The following is a 17,059-nucleotide window of genomic DNA, read 5'->3' as shown; positions in this document are numbered from 1 at the left end:
CATATTCGAACCTTTGAAATCAATCAAAAGATATTATAATTATGAGTTTTCTGTAATTATGAGACCTTTTGCATATTGCAGTCGAATAATTAAAAAAAAAAAAAAAAAAAAAAAAAAGAATTCAAAACGCAAATTCAGTTTTTTCCGAATTGAATAAAATTGCTATTATTTATTTTGTCGTTTATCAAACAATTAATGGGAAACTGATTTGTTTCTAACAGCAAACAAATTGTGTATAGTTACACAATAAACGGAATCTTTCATCATCAGTGAAACAAATGTAATAGAGATTTTTTATATAATAATATAATAGCAATCCGATAAAATTTCTGATTCGAATGACTCTATTATTTTTTTTAAATTATTCTTTAGTAATACAGATATTCTCGAGTGACATTCAAAACGATTGGAAAGTTTCTCATATACCACGATCAAAAAGTCGAAATCGTAACAAGAAATAATATACTATAATAATATAAGCTGAATACTTTATATTTTTCAATTATATTGCATCTTATTCGTAATCAACTGAACCGAGTATTATAGCTTTTTAATGTTTAGCGATAGTAAAATACAATAATTAGCATTATACTGCAAGTGCCTACACTTTCAAACAAAGCGTAAAGTTAAATGTCAATCGTCGAAGAATAAAGAAAAGTGAATAACGCTCGTGAGAAATCATATGTTTATGAAAATTACGTTACTACACGAGTTCGTATTCTTTTTTTTTTTTCCAGATCGTTAAGGCTCATCTGCAAACGGAGTGCAAATGTCACGGTGTGTCCGGATCGTGTACCGTGAGAACATGTTGGCGAACGTTACCGAGTTTTCGCCAGATCGGCGATGCGCTCATGAAGAAGTACTACAGGGCTAGACCTGTCATCGACGTTACGCCGCCACCCCTGGAGCAGGTAATTTGTCTCGACGAAATCGATCTATCGCGTGGTAAATCAATGTCCGATTTGAAGTGCGATTAACGTAATATTTCTAAATCAAAACAGTCGTATCTTTTTTTTTTTTTTTACTCAACGATATTTTTATAAAAATAAAAACATTCCACGTGGTTACCTTATGTCATAGATGCTTAGTTCGACGTCATCGGAAATAATACCTATATTGACCAACGACGCGAAAATTCAAGATAAACTGGACGATTTCGCCAAATCGCAGTACAGTCACTTGTCGAAGAAGAACAGAAAGTTGCGGAAGCCGCACTTGGTCCTGAAAAGGACAAAAGTCAGCGGTGGTTCAGGTAAAGGATTAAAGAGGATTCCGAAGAGAAGCGAGCTGGTCTATTTGCAACCTTCCCCCAACTACTGCGAGCCAGATTTGGCGCAGGGTAGTCTCGGCACACAAGGCCGATATTGTAATCGTACTAGCAAAGGTGAGAGGGAATAATAGTAAAAGCTTAATCTCCCTATCAGCGCATATATTCGAAAGATGTTTATAAGAGATCCACAGGATATTAAAATATGTTTTAACATTCTATGGATTTCTTAAAAACATCTTTTGAACATGTGTGCTGTTAGGGATCGAGATAACGCGATATTCGTCGAATTTTTAAATTTCCTTGTTCAAAAAGAGAGAGAGAGAGAAAGAGATAGAATTTCAAATTTTCACTCGTCTCCACTTTGAAATTGAGTATTTCAACTACTATAGGGTAAACTCGGCTAAGATGGCTATAGTTTTTTAAAATGTGTTTAGCATATTATCTTCACTGAAGCTTCAATTACATAATATAATCGAAATTAAAAGGAAAATATTTCATAGAAATTTTATATTATCAAAATAGTACAACATAAACATTGGCCATTTTACCCAATTTTTAAGGAAAAGATGACCATAATATTTATAAAAAAATAGTAAAAACGAAAATAAAAATTATAAGTCATGTAACAATTTACACATCTTTATAATGTGTCTAACGTCGATTACGATAGCTTAACTGTAATTTATTCGACGTTATAACAGTTTTTAATGGACAAATGAAAAACTTTGCAGGTAGTCAAAAGTAAAAATATGATACAAGATTCACAGTATCGTTATTTCGAATAATGTATGCACAAACCACTGTAAATATCGATTATCTTTGATAATGACTAAAAAGCGCACTATGTAGCGATTATTGAAAAAATTACAGCCTATTGCCATCACACCCTAGTTTAACCTATGATTCTCCGACGAAATCGCATTTTTTTCTTTTTTTTTGACAGTGTTCGCAAGAATGTTACCACGTACCTTTCTTTCTTTTCATTCAGGAACCGATGGATGCGATTTAATGTGCTGCGGTCGTGGTTACAACACGCACCAGTTCACGAGAACGTGGCAATGCAGATGCAAATTTCAATGGTGTTGCCGCGTATACTGCGAGACTTGCACTGAGCGTACCGAGGAATACACTTGCAAATAACGCTATTACCGACGTACGATATGTACATATCTACGAATATCTTATTTACCGACGATAAAGTCTATCATCGAGAAAGAGCGGGAAACCGACACGCGAGAGACATGTCGATCTCATCTATATATGTATATGTCATTATATAAAAACGAAGCTTTATTAGCGAAAGATGCGCATACATATATAATAATTGAATAATTATGAATGATGTTTTTATCATATTCGATTCGATCGGAATTAATTTTGTAAAATTCTTAGCAGAATTCCAGATGAGCCATTTCGTGGCATTAGTAATCACATAATAATAAGAATAATCTAAACATAATTTTAAGTATCGAATTTACACCCTATAGAATTTCATATTCGCCCGTTACTTTTTATTTATGCCGTTTATATATATATATAGATATTTTAAGCTTGATGCTTCGTATTTGACAGGATCACGCTGTAGTAATAAGCATATATATTTAACACACTATACTCGCTGTACATCGATGTGCGAATACGATTCAACAAGAATATATTATAGTTTATATAAGTAGTTTACGAATATGTTCTCCTAAAATTGTAGCGTAAAAATAATAGATAATTGTTCTTTCTGAATTAAATATTAAAAAGCAAAAATTTCCTTCCTTTCCCTCCTCACATCTTTATAAGCTTTCAAAATATTAATATACTTTATATATAGGAATATATTTCGTATAAATTATTATTTATTAAAATCATACACACGATAAATTATATTCGTGTAAGTATATGTTTGTCTGTTCGCTGGTAAATAAAGTGTTATTAAACACGTCATTTGTATCGGGTGATATTATCTTTTTTTTTCACCTGACATTTTTCTGACTCGATACTTTCCGAGCAATTTGACATTGTATTAAAAAAATATTAATAAGTTCCAGCGAATTCGTCCGACGACATTGCTGTCCAGATCCTGGTTAAGTATATATAAAATGCGTTGATGCAACTGTGCAGTCTACTACTTGTTCAATATTTATTTGAATAAAAAAGAAATAGTAATATATTCATAGATCAAAATGTGCGTGTTTTTAATAACCAATATTCACAAGATAAATTCATTGAAAATTCTTTTGTTATATTACATGTAAAAAATTGTTAATTGGACAAATAAAAACCACTTAATAAATTATCAATTTCTTATGTATAACAAAATAGTACAATAAAACATAGCAATATATGAATTTTCACGCTGCAAAGTAAAAAATAACTTTTATAAGCATTTTACAAGATATAAATGATGAAATATATATATATATGTGTGTGTGTGTGTGTGTGTGTGTGTGTGTGTGTGTGTGCGCGCGCGCGCGCGCATATATATGTATACACGTGTATATATATATATATACTAGTAAAATATATATAATAAAATCCAAGAAAACAAAATGTTATGTTGCAAAAATTTATAAGTGTATGCTACTGTGTAGCGTTTATCCGCAAAATAAATTACGGTAACATTGCTTAAAACAATTTTAATGTGTCTAATTTATATTATTTAAAACGTAAATTTAGCATATTTCTAACACTGTTTTTTTTCTCTTACCTCATAGTATAAAATATAAATCTCTATTCCTCTAATATACTTCCTCAGAAGATAATGTTTCAGGGTCATAGAAGTAAAGAAACAAATTGTGCCTCATTGAAAAGAATTTAGAGCACAGTCATTATTGAAAACTTACAATTATATACGTTATTTTGTACTCAATACATATCAATGAATGTCTTCATAACATAACGTTATATTTGATTATGCGTTTGTGTGTGCAATAAAATAATAAGTATATTACACATTCTACATGATACTCTACTCCAAAGTTTTGCTGTAATTTCTTTGCAGCGGAAAACTCGTATCCTAAATATATACTAAAGATACAGATACAGTCACATTATAATATGTATATATTTTTTTTACAGTCTAACTTCTAGATAGAGCCGTATATATAGACCACACGATTTTACACTTCCTGATACTCCAATTGAAACTCGATGTTATATACTGTAAAATTATAAGTCTATCTATTCTTTCAATTTTGGATACAGTTTCACAAATATTTTATATATATATATAAAAAAAAAAAAAAAAATCTAACGCATCAACAAGCATTAAAGAAACGATTCATTTCATTCCTGACATTCTTTTTCTTACAGATAAACATACAGTGCAGATTTGTCTTAATTTCTTACACAAGAATCTAATTCACATCCTATGTAATCTTGTTGGATTACTTACTTTCAACGCAGGTACACATCACAGCAATTCCGATAAAGTACAGATCCATATACCATTTCTTCTCTCTTTCGTACACGAAACAGTAAAATTGTAATATATAAAAGTCAAAATTTTATTTGATTAAATTAACCCACACAAGAATAGCAGCAGAGCGTGTCATATCATATTTACTTCGTAGCAAAGATGGACGCGTGTGATACGCATACATGGTCCCGCGTATTTATCACAAAAGCATTAAATATACCACCAGTAGCTCTCATCGCTGTACAGTGTGTACCGATACGTTGTAAATGGTTTATTAATTGTTATAAATCGTTGAAGATTTTTTTTTATAAAACTCATACATATATGGTACATAAATATGTAAGTTACTTTCCATCCAAAAATTCGCAATTATTGGAGCACAGACACTGTATAGAGTTAATTTTACAAAATTCTTTGAATTTCTTCGCACGTGTGTTCGCTTTAACGTCTGTTCGCTTCATCCGACTTCTCAATCACCACGTCCACTTTTATTGCGCCGCGGTATCTAAAATGCTTTGTCGCCATGTGGCGTGGAAAGGAATTTTCAAAATTTTAACTCGTGTCTTGGGCAACGCGGTCAAGAGAAGCTTCTGTAATTGCGGCAACGGTAAAATGTCAACTTGTGGACTCGCCGGATGCGACTGTTGCTTGTCGTCTCCTGTAAAATAATTAAATAAAGATTCGTAACATTATGTATATATGGTAAAATAAAAGACATTATTAATGAAAATTCGCAATCAAGATAATTAAAATTGATAATTTGCAACATACCTTTTTGATTTTCGTTCTCATCTTCGACATCCGCAATCAATCGTAAACAGGGAACTGGTTTTAAAACTGGTATAGAATCTCCAGTAACCTGTTTACTCATAAGATTGCACTGATCAACAAACAGTTCTGTAACCCTGAGTAATTCAAGAGTAACACCCCATATGAAATGTGTCAGGTTATTTGATAATTCTGTGACACCTCCAAGCACCATGTTATTAGATGTTGCCGATTGGGATATGTAAGTTGGTATGATCAGTAACCTTTTAATGTTCTTGCAATTAGCGAGACACTTGTCAAACCCATTCTTCACGTCAAAATTGACTAATTCCATCTGACAAAGATTTTCCAATCTTGATACGCCTTCAAGAATATCAAATGTACAGCAGGATCCTTGACCTTTTTCAAGTCTGAGGCGTTCCAATTTATTTAACTTGATTAAAACATTAGTTCCAAACTTGTCGGGAAAGTCGGAACATTCGCCCAATTCTAGCGTCTCCAAGTTTATCAATACTTGTATTACATCAATTCTTTTCTTTCCAAGTTCTTTAACTGATGTTAAACTCTGTACAAGAGAAATCACATATATTATGTATAGAATGTATATAAATGTTTTGATAAAAATTACATTATACAAATATTAAGCCTCACCAGTTGCGTCAAGCGTATTAAATTCTGTAAAGGTGTAAGATCTTGTTGCAATGACATTCCACTTATTGCTTTGAGTCTGAGTTCTTGGCATCGACTTAGATTCCCAATCGATTCCAAGTTGAGAGAATCGCACTTAATCGACATTGCGCTCAGTACTTCTAGCTGAGGACAGCTCTTAATAACTTCTTCGACCACCATAACGGGACACCTACATAGCTCAAGCTTGACAAGACTGGTCACTCGCGGTACGATTGTCAAGAATTTCTTCCAAATGTTATCTGATTCGCCAGAGACTAGCATTTTTCTGAGATCTAGGTGTTGGGTACCGCGTCGCTGTAATGTCTCCGCCAGACCGTCCCAATCAGTCACCTGGCTATTCTTCATACGCACCGTCTTCCATAGAGACGGATGAGCCGCAAGATCATGCCACATCTTGCAAACTCGCGCCGCCCGCAGTAATTCTTGCACTTTAAGATATTGGAAAATACGAAGCAGGGCGTGATAACCGGCACAAACTGAACTCATGAAATTTTGCTGCTGTTCCACTTCCTGCTGGTTTTGCTTCCTCCTGAAAGAATTGAAAGAAAACGCACAATTTAAAAAACAGATGCTTGATATCTATCTTAAATCATACAAAAGTAAATCATTGATCTGTGTTATAACGACAAAAGTTTATTTTTAAAGAGATTTTTAAAGGCGATTAAAAAAGTTAGGTCTGTTATAAAGTATAATTTTCGATATACGCCCTTAAAAAGTCTCCGGAAAAATAATCCCTGATTGAGAATTTACATGTTCCTATCAACAAGATGATAAAGTTTAAAACAAAGAAACAAATATATAAAAGTATATAGGATATAGGACTGCAGGGTAAAAAGGATTGTGAGAATTTATGGGAAAACGCACTAAAACTTTTTGTATTTCAGCTCGCACACATGTCTTTATATCTGCAAATATAAAAAGTAAAAATGAATTAGATTTTTTCCACTGAAGCACTTATCAGTAGCTTTCTTTGTAATTGCAGCATGAATGTAAACATTTATACATAAATGTGCATTCTAATATAAAGTAAATCGCGCGCGCGCGAGTAATGCGATTATAGGAATTAATTTACCTTGATACTACAATTACAAAAAAATATGTAAGAATCAACGGGTGCACATCTCATTTTTTATATTTGTTAAAAATTTGGCCGCATTTCTAAGAAGCTAAGGCAGTGTGCTTCGATCACAAGATAAAATCAAATTCATTTTTAACATTCAAGATTTTCATATTTCCAAATATAATAAATACGTCAGCATATATTGCATTTATAATTTTATGATTTTTAAATTTCATATTTATAAAATTTATAATGAAATGTGTTGTCGTAAAACATAAAATCTAATGTATAATTAAACTAAAAATAAAAGAGAATATAAGAAAGTTTTTTATAATTTTTTTATCGAGTTAGAAGCATGTGTGGATTATTATAGAAAGAGTATTTATAAATATAAATATTCTTTCTTTGTAAATACAATATGTATTCTTTGTGAATACAATATGTACAAAGCAACTGCCAAAACCTCAAAAGAGAGTTGCCTTAACTTAAATCATTTGGAAAAAGCATCTTAAATAAGGGATAAAATATAAGAATGTCTATGTGTTTCAAGGATTTACACTTACTTGTTCTTTTTAATTTTTGTTACTATACCCGCTTTACTTGACAACGATTGCCGACAAGTTGCTTTAATTGATTCATCATTTGCTTCAAAAACGTCTGCAGTATCTGTTGTATGTACTGGTGTACATACAGATTTATTTTCAGACAATGTAGGACCTACATTTGCTTTTTTCTTTTCAAGCACACACTCTATGTTAGACGTGATAGATTTATTTTCTAATATTTTTTCAGCAGAGTCATCTTTTTTAGGAATATTTTTACTATCCTTATTATTTTTATTATCTGACGCCTCAGTTATCTCAGTGTTAACTGAAGATGTAAGGTCTATGAGAGGTGTCGTATCTTTTGAAATTTCTTTATCAGATGTAACATTTACTTTTTCCGGTAAATCGATATTTAAGTGTTTGAGTGGAGGTGTATGTAACTTTGTAATAGGATTATCCACAGTATTCGAAATATCGGTAAGTGAACCATCTTGAAGCATTGGCGGTTTATCGCCAATCTTGTCTGGTCTCACTGTTATAGCTGGTTGAACTGCCATTGCATTATTCTTCGGTACTACAATGTATCTTTTACCACCCATTAAAGCGATATTTTGAGCCGGTTTCGGCATAGTACCATCATGACTTTGTAAGAATTCATTTTCCGTTTGAGGGAACCAAGTGCCTTCCTTTTTGTCTAAGTTTGACGGCAACGAGTTGGTGGATGGTATTTTTGGAGCTTTCGAAGAATTTCTCGTTTGCGCGTCCGCGCTGTCAGATTTCGGAATTCTTTGCAATTTCGGAGGAGATGAATTAGTTTGATGTTTCGATTTTGCATTTTGTGCACCCAACATACTAATTGGGATCAGTGGAGGCGGTGTCAAAGATGGATTGTTCGACGTATGAGATTCTTTAGTATCTGGCTGACAATTCTACAACAGATTTATTCTTATGTTATAAAGTATATTTGGTACATTCTTACGTATATTATATTATAAAGATTATCATATTTCAATCTATATATTTGTGTATAATAATACTAATAATAATACTAATTTAAACATTTTATGTAAATTCAAAAATAATTCTTGAAACTATTGAAAAGGTAATTTTTATTGACACAAATATATGAAAACGAATCAAAACCAATATATATGTTATTCTAATGTTATTCAAATTCTAATGTACTACTAAAACCTACCTTGCAGACATATTCGTCACTGCCTGCAAATTCCATGCCATCGACACATTCAGGATGATATAAACAGAGACAAACTCGACATTGTAAACTTGGTATTAATCCCATACTTGTCGAACATCTTATGCTGCATGGCTCTTGAACTTTGGGCCTGTAAGATGTGCGTTGAAAAGGGAAAAAGGATTCAGGAAAAAACACAAGATTCCCATATTAAGGATCCATGAAAGGGATCAAGAGGAAAAAGTTATGAAAAAATTATAGGCAGAATAAGCCTTTTTCTATCTAAAGGCAGTAAATTTGGTACATACATATTATATTGCATGCATATTAAAGATATATTCCATGAATATCCATAAAATCCATATATACTTATATATGCAATATGCAAAATCTATAGATATACATAAATTTAATGCTTTATCTACAACAAAATTCAATAATGTATTTTAAATATTTCCTATTTACAAATAAAATATAAAATGCAAAACTCTAATAAAAAGCAAACAGAAATTAAACTGTGTGGTTCAATGATTTTAAGATTTCTATATTTTTTTTTCTTTAAGCACACAAAATAAAATAAAACAATTCACATACAAAACAAACTATGTTATAATATTATATATGTATTCGACTATTAATAATCAAATTAAGAGATTATAAACTTCAAATTTTTAATATATGTCTCAATATGTTATTTAATAATAAAGTTTCTAGTATCGGCATGTTATGTATATAATATGATATACCAAAATATTTTTTTATATTTGATATTAATAAACACACATAAAAATGTTTTAAATATTTAAAAAGTTTCTTATTATATTATATATGTACTCATATCTGTAGGGTGTATGTGTATGTGTGTATATATATATACGCGCGCGCGCACACACACACACACACACACACACACCATACACAAAAATTTTTCAGAAAACTTGGTTTTTTAAAATGTATTATCTTTATAATTAAACTTGTGTTCAAGATAATATCAAACATAATGCATTACATGTTAATAATAAAAGTAAAATTGAATAATTTTTAAATACTTACGTTAACACTCTTTTAGTTTTGACAGAAGGAACTTTCTCCACTACTTGCTGACTCCGTCTTGTATTTGCAGTGCTTCGTTGAGGTGGAAGCATTTCACTCTCTTCAACTGGTGGTTTCATTTCTGTTATGCAGATTTAAAGATAAATTATATACTTATCAAGGGGATACTGTTTTATATTACTGACCAAAATCTACCCCAACATAACAATATATTTGCTTAATATAAAAGTTGCAATTTATACACATAAAATAAAATAGGTTTCCACTGTAAGAATCGTATAAAAGAATATTTGTGAACTTTTTTAGAAATCAGCTTAGAAGCCTAGATAAAAAACATTTTATTGCAGAAAATGTTGTGCGGCAACAACATATTCTGCAATGAAATGTTGTTTATCTGAGCTTCTAAGCTCATTTCTAAAAGTTTCAACAAATATCCTTTCATACAATTCTTACAGTGAAAACTTCTTCTATTTTATGTGTATATGTTTGTTAGATTAGATTTTGGTTGGTAATATGAAACAGCTTCAGCATTTCTTTAATAATTTACACAAAAAAACCTTTTCTCTTATTTAATAACTGCATAATTAAATATGAATAAAATAAAAAATAAGTAATAGAATTAGATAACATAGAAATTCTTATATTTCCAAATTGTAATAATTTGTCATATTATAATGTTAATGTAATTGTAATTTTTTACTTTTCTGAATTGTAAATAAATTACGAATATATATATATATTAAATAAAAGAGAGAGTATAAAAATGGTATAATAAATGTAACATATAAAGGTAACATAAAAGATTAAAAAAAGTAAAAAAAACGCACTTATTTGAGGAGTTTTCTTTGCAGCTGCTTTTGTCTTATATGCTGGAGAGGCTGACGCTTTTGTCGATTTAGGGGTAACTTTTGTAGATACTGGAACAGGTGCAGGAGCGGGTTTTGAAACTTCTGCAACAGGTGGAGGAACAGGGGCTGGAGACTCTTGTACTGACTTCTTTGCTGCAGCTTCCTGTAATGACCTTCTTGTTGTAGGTTCCTGTACAGGTTTTTTTGCTGCAGGTTCTTGTACTGGCTTTTTCGCTGGAGTGGCTTTCTTGTTACCAAAAGACTTTCTTCCCATGGATCCTCCTAAGCTCTACAACATCAATAGAGATATCAAATTTTTTGTTAGAAAAAAATTCTTAATAGTAAGATCAAACAAAGATTTAAAAAAAGATATTAATATATTATTTAAATAGAGGGCAGTATTTTATATGGTGAAAGTTAAATGTAAAAATTCTAACAACATACTCCCATTCTTTTAGCGTGTCGAACAATCTCCTTTTCAGGATCGTTAAGCCCAATAGGTTCTTTGAAGAATGTAAAGTTGTCAATGGTCAACTCCTTTGAACTAACTGTAAAATAAAAATCAATTCTATGATATATTCTAATGTATTTATATAATCAATTAGTTATATGTTACTTTTCATCATTATATACTTACGAGATTCTGCAACCTCTCTAAAACTCCTGACTTTTTTACCCTTTGGTGTATAATAATATATATCAGCCATTTTTTTAAGGGAGCTCTCATTACTTGCTCTAAATACCAGCTCTCGTTTCCATCCATATTTAAATGGCTCTTTGTATAACGGATTTGTCATATCAACAGGAGGTTTTTGCTTTCCCCCTGGACTAGGACCACGAGAAACACGACTACTTTTTGATTTTTGCGATATCGCAGATGGACTACTTGTAGCCGATGACGAATTTGCTGATCTACTGGAAGTTATTTCAATTTTGTTCGGCTCCACTTCAGAATCTATGCTATTTGGTATATCAATAGAATCTGTTTCTGATTTGTCAGATTCCCTTTCCTTTTTAATCTTCCCTATGTTCAAATGTTCCAAACTGTCTGTGTCATAAATATAGGTTTTCATATCGTCAGAATCTTGATCATCTTCCCTTTTTCCTTTAATATCAAAGTTCCTTTTTGAATATCTCACACGTTTCACAATTTGAGCTTCTGCCAGTTCAGCTTCAGCTATAATAAAATACATTAAAAATTTGCAAATCTCTCACATTTTTGACACAGAAATAAAAATCTAAAATTATTAAATTTATTATATTTTTGTTTTAGTCGTTTTGCTAATATTATATATATATATATATATATATATATATATATATATAAAATAATCGCTGAACTATTTTTAATAATATATATATATATATATATATATATATATATATATATATATATATATATATTATTAAAAATAGTTCAGCGATTATTTTCAAAGTATTAAGAACACAATTATTATATAATAGAAAGTACTCAAATAATTATATTTGGTAAATCTTATTTACATTTGTACATATATGTGCAGGTGTGTGAATATACATACATAATATAGATAATATTAAACTAATATAAATAAGCTACAAATAATTGCTATATTTTATCAAAAAAGTAACAATATGCTGTATTTTAATTTTATTTAAATTCTCGTTTGTCATCTTTCTGATACTTACTAATTTTTTAACTAATTTTACATAATTTTTCAAAATCAAAAAGTTTCATATACACACAAAATAACAAAAAATATAAAATAAATAATAATAAAAAATATAAAGTAACAGAAAATATTAAATATAAGCAAAAAATAATATAAAAAAAAAGAATTGTACAAAAATAAAAGAAATAAAAATATTTTCAAAAAAAGAGAAACGTACTTCATAATCTTTTTGTTTCATTATCAGTTTCAAAACAGGACGTAATAACGAATATTACCTATGAGTTTCCTCAGAACGTGACTACCCGGTTGCAGTTCGAGCCCTTTCGAATCGAAGCCATTGAATTCCGAATCCTCGGAGCTGTCTTCGAGTTCCGAGAATTTACGTTTGCGTCCCCTCGTTTCGAGCGGCCCCATCGCGTCACTCTCGATGGTGCTCGTGGAATTGGTCTTGAGCTTCTTCATTTTCCTACGCGGAAAGGGCGCACCGTGTTTCTTGGACGAACCTTTAAGATCGCCGTTAACCTCCTGCGTATCCGCGTTAGCGGCGCTCGTCTTGTCGCTAAACGACTCCTCCATTGGCACGGTAGTAACACCACCGTCGCCGCTTTCTAGGTTAGAATCCTCGCGCGTAACTTCGGCGTTCCCGCCATTCACATTTGCGCCGTCCATCACAGCGGCTCGAGCGACGAAACGAAACTACGATTAACGTCTCGTAAATGCCGCTCTTTTCGTCCTAATCAACACAATATTGCGCGTCGTTTGTCGTTTGTCGATTACCGTCTCGCACGCTCACCAGAGAAAGAGAAAAAGAAAGAGAGAGAGAGAGAGAGAGAAAGAAAAGAGTACCGTCAAAATAGATCGCTATTACAAAGAAGCACTAGACACATGCACAACATACACACAGACGGTGGGTCTGTCTCGCTCTTTTTCTATCTCCTCCTCTCCTCCCGCACGCTATAGTCCCTTCGCGTCTGCCTGCCGTGATCCCGCGCTCATCTGGCCCGCGGATGCGCACCGGACGTGCGCAATGACCACTACGCGCTATTTACACAACCCCGCGATCGTCGTCGCTGGGCTTGTCGCGCGACACGTCCGCAAACAAGGTCGTGCATTACGTTCATCTACGGCCACGGCTTCGCGCACGATGACACGACCACGCTGTCACACCGTCCGAGCGTCACGCTGACACACGCGGATTTCGAAGACAAAGTCGGCCTCGGTAGCCACGAAACACTTGACGGAGCGTCTGTCCGCGCGACGGATTACCGGAAATGGCCGTGAAGATGTGCGCATGCCGCGTTCTAATATGCAAGCGTCAACGCCAACGTCGATCGGACCTTGAGCCGCGCGCGCATGAACGCCTCCCCCCCCCCTCTTTTTTTCAGTGACTTTTGGAACGCGACCGATATCTAGGATAGGAGAACGCGTTTAGAAATGGCGTCAAATGGCGTCTGTCAGCGAGGATTGAAATTACACGTATGCCATTCTCTCTCAGGAGCATTTGTACATAATAGAATCGTTGAGAAAGACAAGAACGAAATTGACAAACGTCAATGTGAAACTTGGTGTCTTTTTTTCTCTGCCGACACGAAGGATGGAGTGCGATGCGTATTTCAGAATTCTTCAAGACGGATTCTCATGAAACCTACCGATTCGTCGCTCCATCACACGCATCGTGCGTAAATAAACGAATACGGTTGCATATACATGTACACATACACACACGTATCATATATATATATATATATATATATACTTTTGTAGATGCGGTTCATCACGGTGCGATTAAACATACGGTGGAGAGAGTTTGACAATTGATAATCTTGACAGATCTAACGTTCGAGACACTGTGCGATCCTTTGTTCATTTCATTGTCGATCGACAAGTAGAACGAGTTTAACAATGAGACATTTTTGAGGCGAGACTCTCATGGACATTATTTGTAAGAGGTGAGCAGCAGGATGTTACGTATTGTCATACGAAAGTTAAAAGCCGACGCAATCACGATTTGTTTTGGCCCCCTCCTCAACGATTGACGACACGTACCATAGATGTTCCGATAGACTCCTTTTCCGTCGCCCTATGTGTGTCTTTCTACTACTCGGAAATCAACGATCTGCTGTCGAGGCGTTATCTCTAAAGATGGATCGCGAATTAATTGCAACTCTGGTTTGGCAAAAATCGATGCCGTAGAAATTTTAATATAAAAATGTGAATAACGTTCGAAAAAGTTTCTTGTATAAAGTTGAATCAATATATATATATATATATATATATATATATATATATATATATTCATTGAAAAATGTACACTGTTTTTTGTGTAAGATTAGATGTAATGAAGAATATGGAGGCTAATTATATATTAAACAAGATTGTAAATTAGTAAAACAAAAAGAATATAAATTTATACAAATATCTATTAAATAATTAATACCATTTACTTTCCAGTAAAAAACGCATCCTTCAAATGGAGCGTGTTTTCAAAGCTGTACCGGCGGATTTAAGAGTAAAAATGGAGGCCCTTGTGCATGATTTGACTTTGGCACTTGAGGAAAGCAGCAGCAGTGCAAATCTCAGACGCAGATGGGGCATCAGGAGAAGAGCACGCTCTACAGGGAATATTCGTAAGTGTAAGGCAGTTAAAATTAAATATAATATTAAAAATTCATTTTTGCACAAAATGTATCAAACAGACATTAACAAACATGAAAATAATATTTTATACATTCTAACATGAAAATATAACGTATAGAGTTTAATTATTCTTATGCAATTAATATATTTCTAAGGCATAATAGAGGAATCGTTATCAAGAAAAGATTATCTTTATAAAAACAAGTTTTACAACATTAAAAAGTCAATTTTATATTGTCACATGTCATCTTTGAGAATTAAAGTAACGTGCGGTGCATTATCAGATATAATGAGTAACTGATAAATCTATTTTGTATTTTATTATATACAAAGTATTAAATTACTCTTTTAGTATTATTATATATACAGATATAATAATACTTTGCAGCGGCTTTAAGTATGAACAGACATTCGGATGACAGTTCATCTTCTATTTGCGAAATTCGCATTCCAAAAACTGCCAATGTTTCAAAATACCAATCTGATAGCGATGATACAAATCAGACCAAACGTTTCGCACATTTCTCGAATTTAAATAACGCCAGTAATATCGAGAGTGACTCAGTAAATGAAAACTTTGTACCAAGAGCAAATACAAGACGCAAGAGAAAATTTAAAAAAATGGCCATTGATTCGGACTCTAATGCATCCACTTCTCAAGCAATGGCAATTATGTCAACTTCAACATTCAGTGGAAAAAAACGTATTTTTCGTGATTGTAAAAATAGATATAGCGCTATATGGTAAGAAAATGTATAATTATTTATTCTTTATATGCAATAAGAAATGACAGACATTTATGTAATATTCACGCATTTTAGGTGTGGGAAACGTAAGAGGTCGTGTAGAGAACGTTCCATAGATTGCGAGATGAGAATATCTAAACCAACCAAAACCGCAAAGCCGAAAAATCGAGGTAAAATGCAAGGCGAAGACACTGTTGACCATTCCCGTATATCGAGTTCAAGCATCTCGTCTAGCGATTCAGAAGCAGGTCTCATTACTAACGATGAGGATAGAGAAGGTATGCTAGACTTAAAGACTAAAGTATTCTTGTATTGTTTGGAATACAACAGACATTATATATGTAAAATATTACAATTTAAATATCTAATTTTCTTTTCGCAGGAGACGATGAACAATCGGATTGGATCGGAGAATCGAGTTGGCGAGACGATGGAGATAGCACCAGTGATGATAAAACCACATCAGATTCGACTTTTCAAATGCTATTGCATGGCGAACACTCGGTAGCCGAAGCCAAGAGGAATTATAAACAAAGAATACAACGTATTCGCGAAGGTCTCAGCGGTAGAGAGATTCGAGCTGGGCGACGTCACGTCGACAACAAACCAGGTTATTCCATCATAACGTCAGCTAACGAGAAGGTCTCGCGATTCTTGCAAGATCCCACTCAGAGCGAACTGAAACTGCATCCTATGCGACAACCCGAACGAGAGAAGCTACGTCGACTCGCCAATCTATACAGTCTAAGCTTGAAAGGCGATCTAGGGTGTCCGATATTGTATAAAACGCGACACACGACACAGGCTGTGTGCGTAGATCAGGTGTCATTGAACAGACTGTCAGACTATAAGAGATTGCGAAAGACACCTCCAAATTCACCAAATTCAGATTGTACGATGCAAACCGAAGAACCACAGACTTCCAGCACGAGTTTTGGATTAGAAATTATACAACAAGGACAAAATATACTAGCAGACTTACAAACATTTTCTTCGATTAAATGGGACAGCGAAAGTATGGATATCGAGATACAACAAGGACAGTCAAAGTTCCCTGATTTTGGACACTCTAAATCAAGTTAAATATATATACATTATGTAACAAGCTTTTTAATCAATTTTTTTTACTCAAAAAATATATTAAAATACTTTAAACTAAAAAGATTATAACTATAAAACTTTTTAT

The 17,059-nt window shown here is 33.0% G+C and overlaps 3 protein-coding genes across 10 annotated transcripts in view; 2 read left to right on the top strand and 1 right to left on the bottom strand.

Moving 5' to 3' along the window:
* The window catches only part of LOC140669829 (protein Wnt-2), a 63,079-nt gene extending 60,015 nt beyond the window's left edge, over positions 1–3,064 (top strand). The window contains exons 6-8 of one of the 4 annotated variants that reach the window (XM_072900001.1): positions 738–911; positions 1,081–1,384; positions 2,259–3,064. In XM_072900001.1, coding sequence (XP_072756102.1) covers positions 738–911; positions 1,081–1,384; positions 2,259–2,410 — 630 coding nt within the window. In that variant the 3' untranslated portion in view covers positions 2,411–3,064. The remainder of the gene's footprint in view (positions 1–737; positions 912–1,080; positions 1,385–2,258) is intronic. The other 3 variants (XM_072900000.1, XM_072900002.1, XM_072900003.1) reach the window with 3 other exon arrangements.
* A 35-nt stretch (positions 3,065–3,099) lies between these two features.
* Positions 3,100–13,824, bottom strand: LOC140669822 (uncharacterized). Its single transcript, XM_072899986.1, has 10 exons — positions 12,766–13,824; positions 11,476–12,015; positions 11,283–11,386; positions 10,818–11,127; positions 9,991–10,111; positions 8,941–9,088; positions 7,761–8,671; positions 6,099–6,666; positions 5,451–6,012; positions 3,100–5,337 (listed from the first exon to the last, which is right to left on the bottom strand). The coding sequence occupies exons 1-10, from the start codon at positions 13,157–13,159 to the stop codon at positions 5,168–5,170; spliced, it is 3,828 nt and encodes a 1,275-aa protein (XP_072756087.1). The 5' UTR covers positions 13,160–13,824; the 3' UTR covers positions 3,100–5,167.
* Positions 13,825–14,148: 324 nt separating this feature from the next.
* LOC140669828 (G patch domain-containing protein 2-like) lies at positions 14,149–17,049 on the top strand. Of its 5 annotated transcripts, none has more exons than XM_072899995.1 (6): positions 14,149–14,165; positions 14,255–14,439; positions 14,942–15,123; positions 15,516–15,870; positions 15,949–16,151; positions 16,256–17,048. In XM_072899995.1, the coding sequence occupies exons 2-6, from the start codon at positions 14,420–14,422 to the stop codon at positions 16,954–16,956; spliced, it is 1,461 nt and encodes a 486-aa protein (XP_072756096.1). In that variant the 5' UTR covers positions 14,149–14,165; positions 14,255–14,419; the 3' UTR covers positions 16,957–17,048. The 5 variants fall into 5 exon arrangements, with proteins under 5 accessions (XP_072756096.1, XP_072756097.1, XP_072756099.1 ...); XM_072899996.1 differs by having other exon boundaries at positions 14,150–14,165; positions 14,942–15,117; positions 16,256–17,044; XM_072899998.1 differs by lacking the exons at positions 14,149–14,165; positions 14,255–14,439 and adding an exon at positions 14,479–14,659 and having other exon boundaries at positions 16,256–17,049.
* Positions 17,050–17,059: the final 10 nt, after the last annotated feature.

This window comes from Anoplolepis gracilipes, chromosome 9 (genome assembly GCF_047496725.1).
Source record: "Anoplolepis gracilipes chromosome 9, ASM4749672v1, whole genome shotgun sequence".
Taxonomy (NCBI): Eukaryota; Metazoa; Arthropoda; class Insecta; order Hymenoptera; family Formicidae; genus Anoplolepis; species Anoplolepis gracilipes.
Note: the sequence above shows the minus strand (reverse complement) of the source record. Positions and strands in the feature narration are given on the sequence as shown.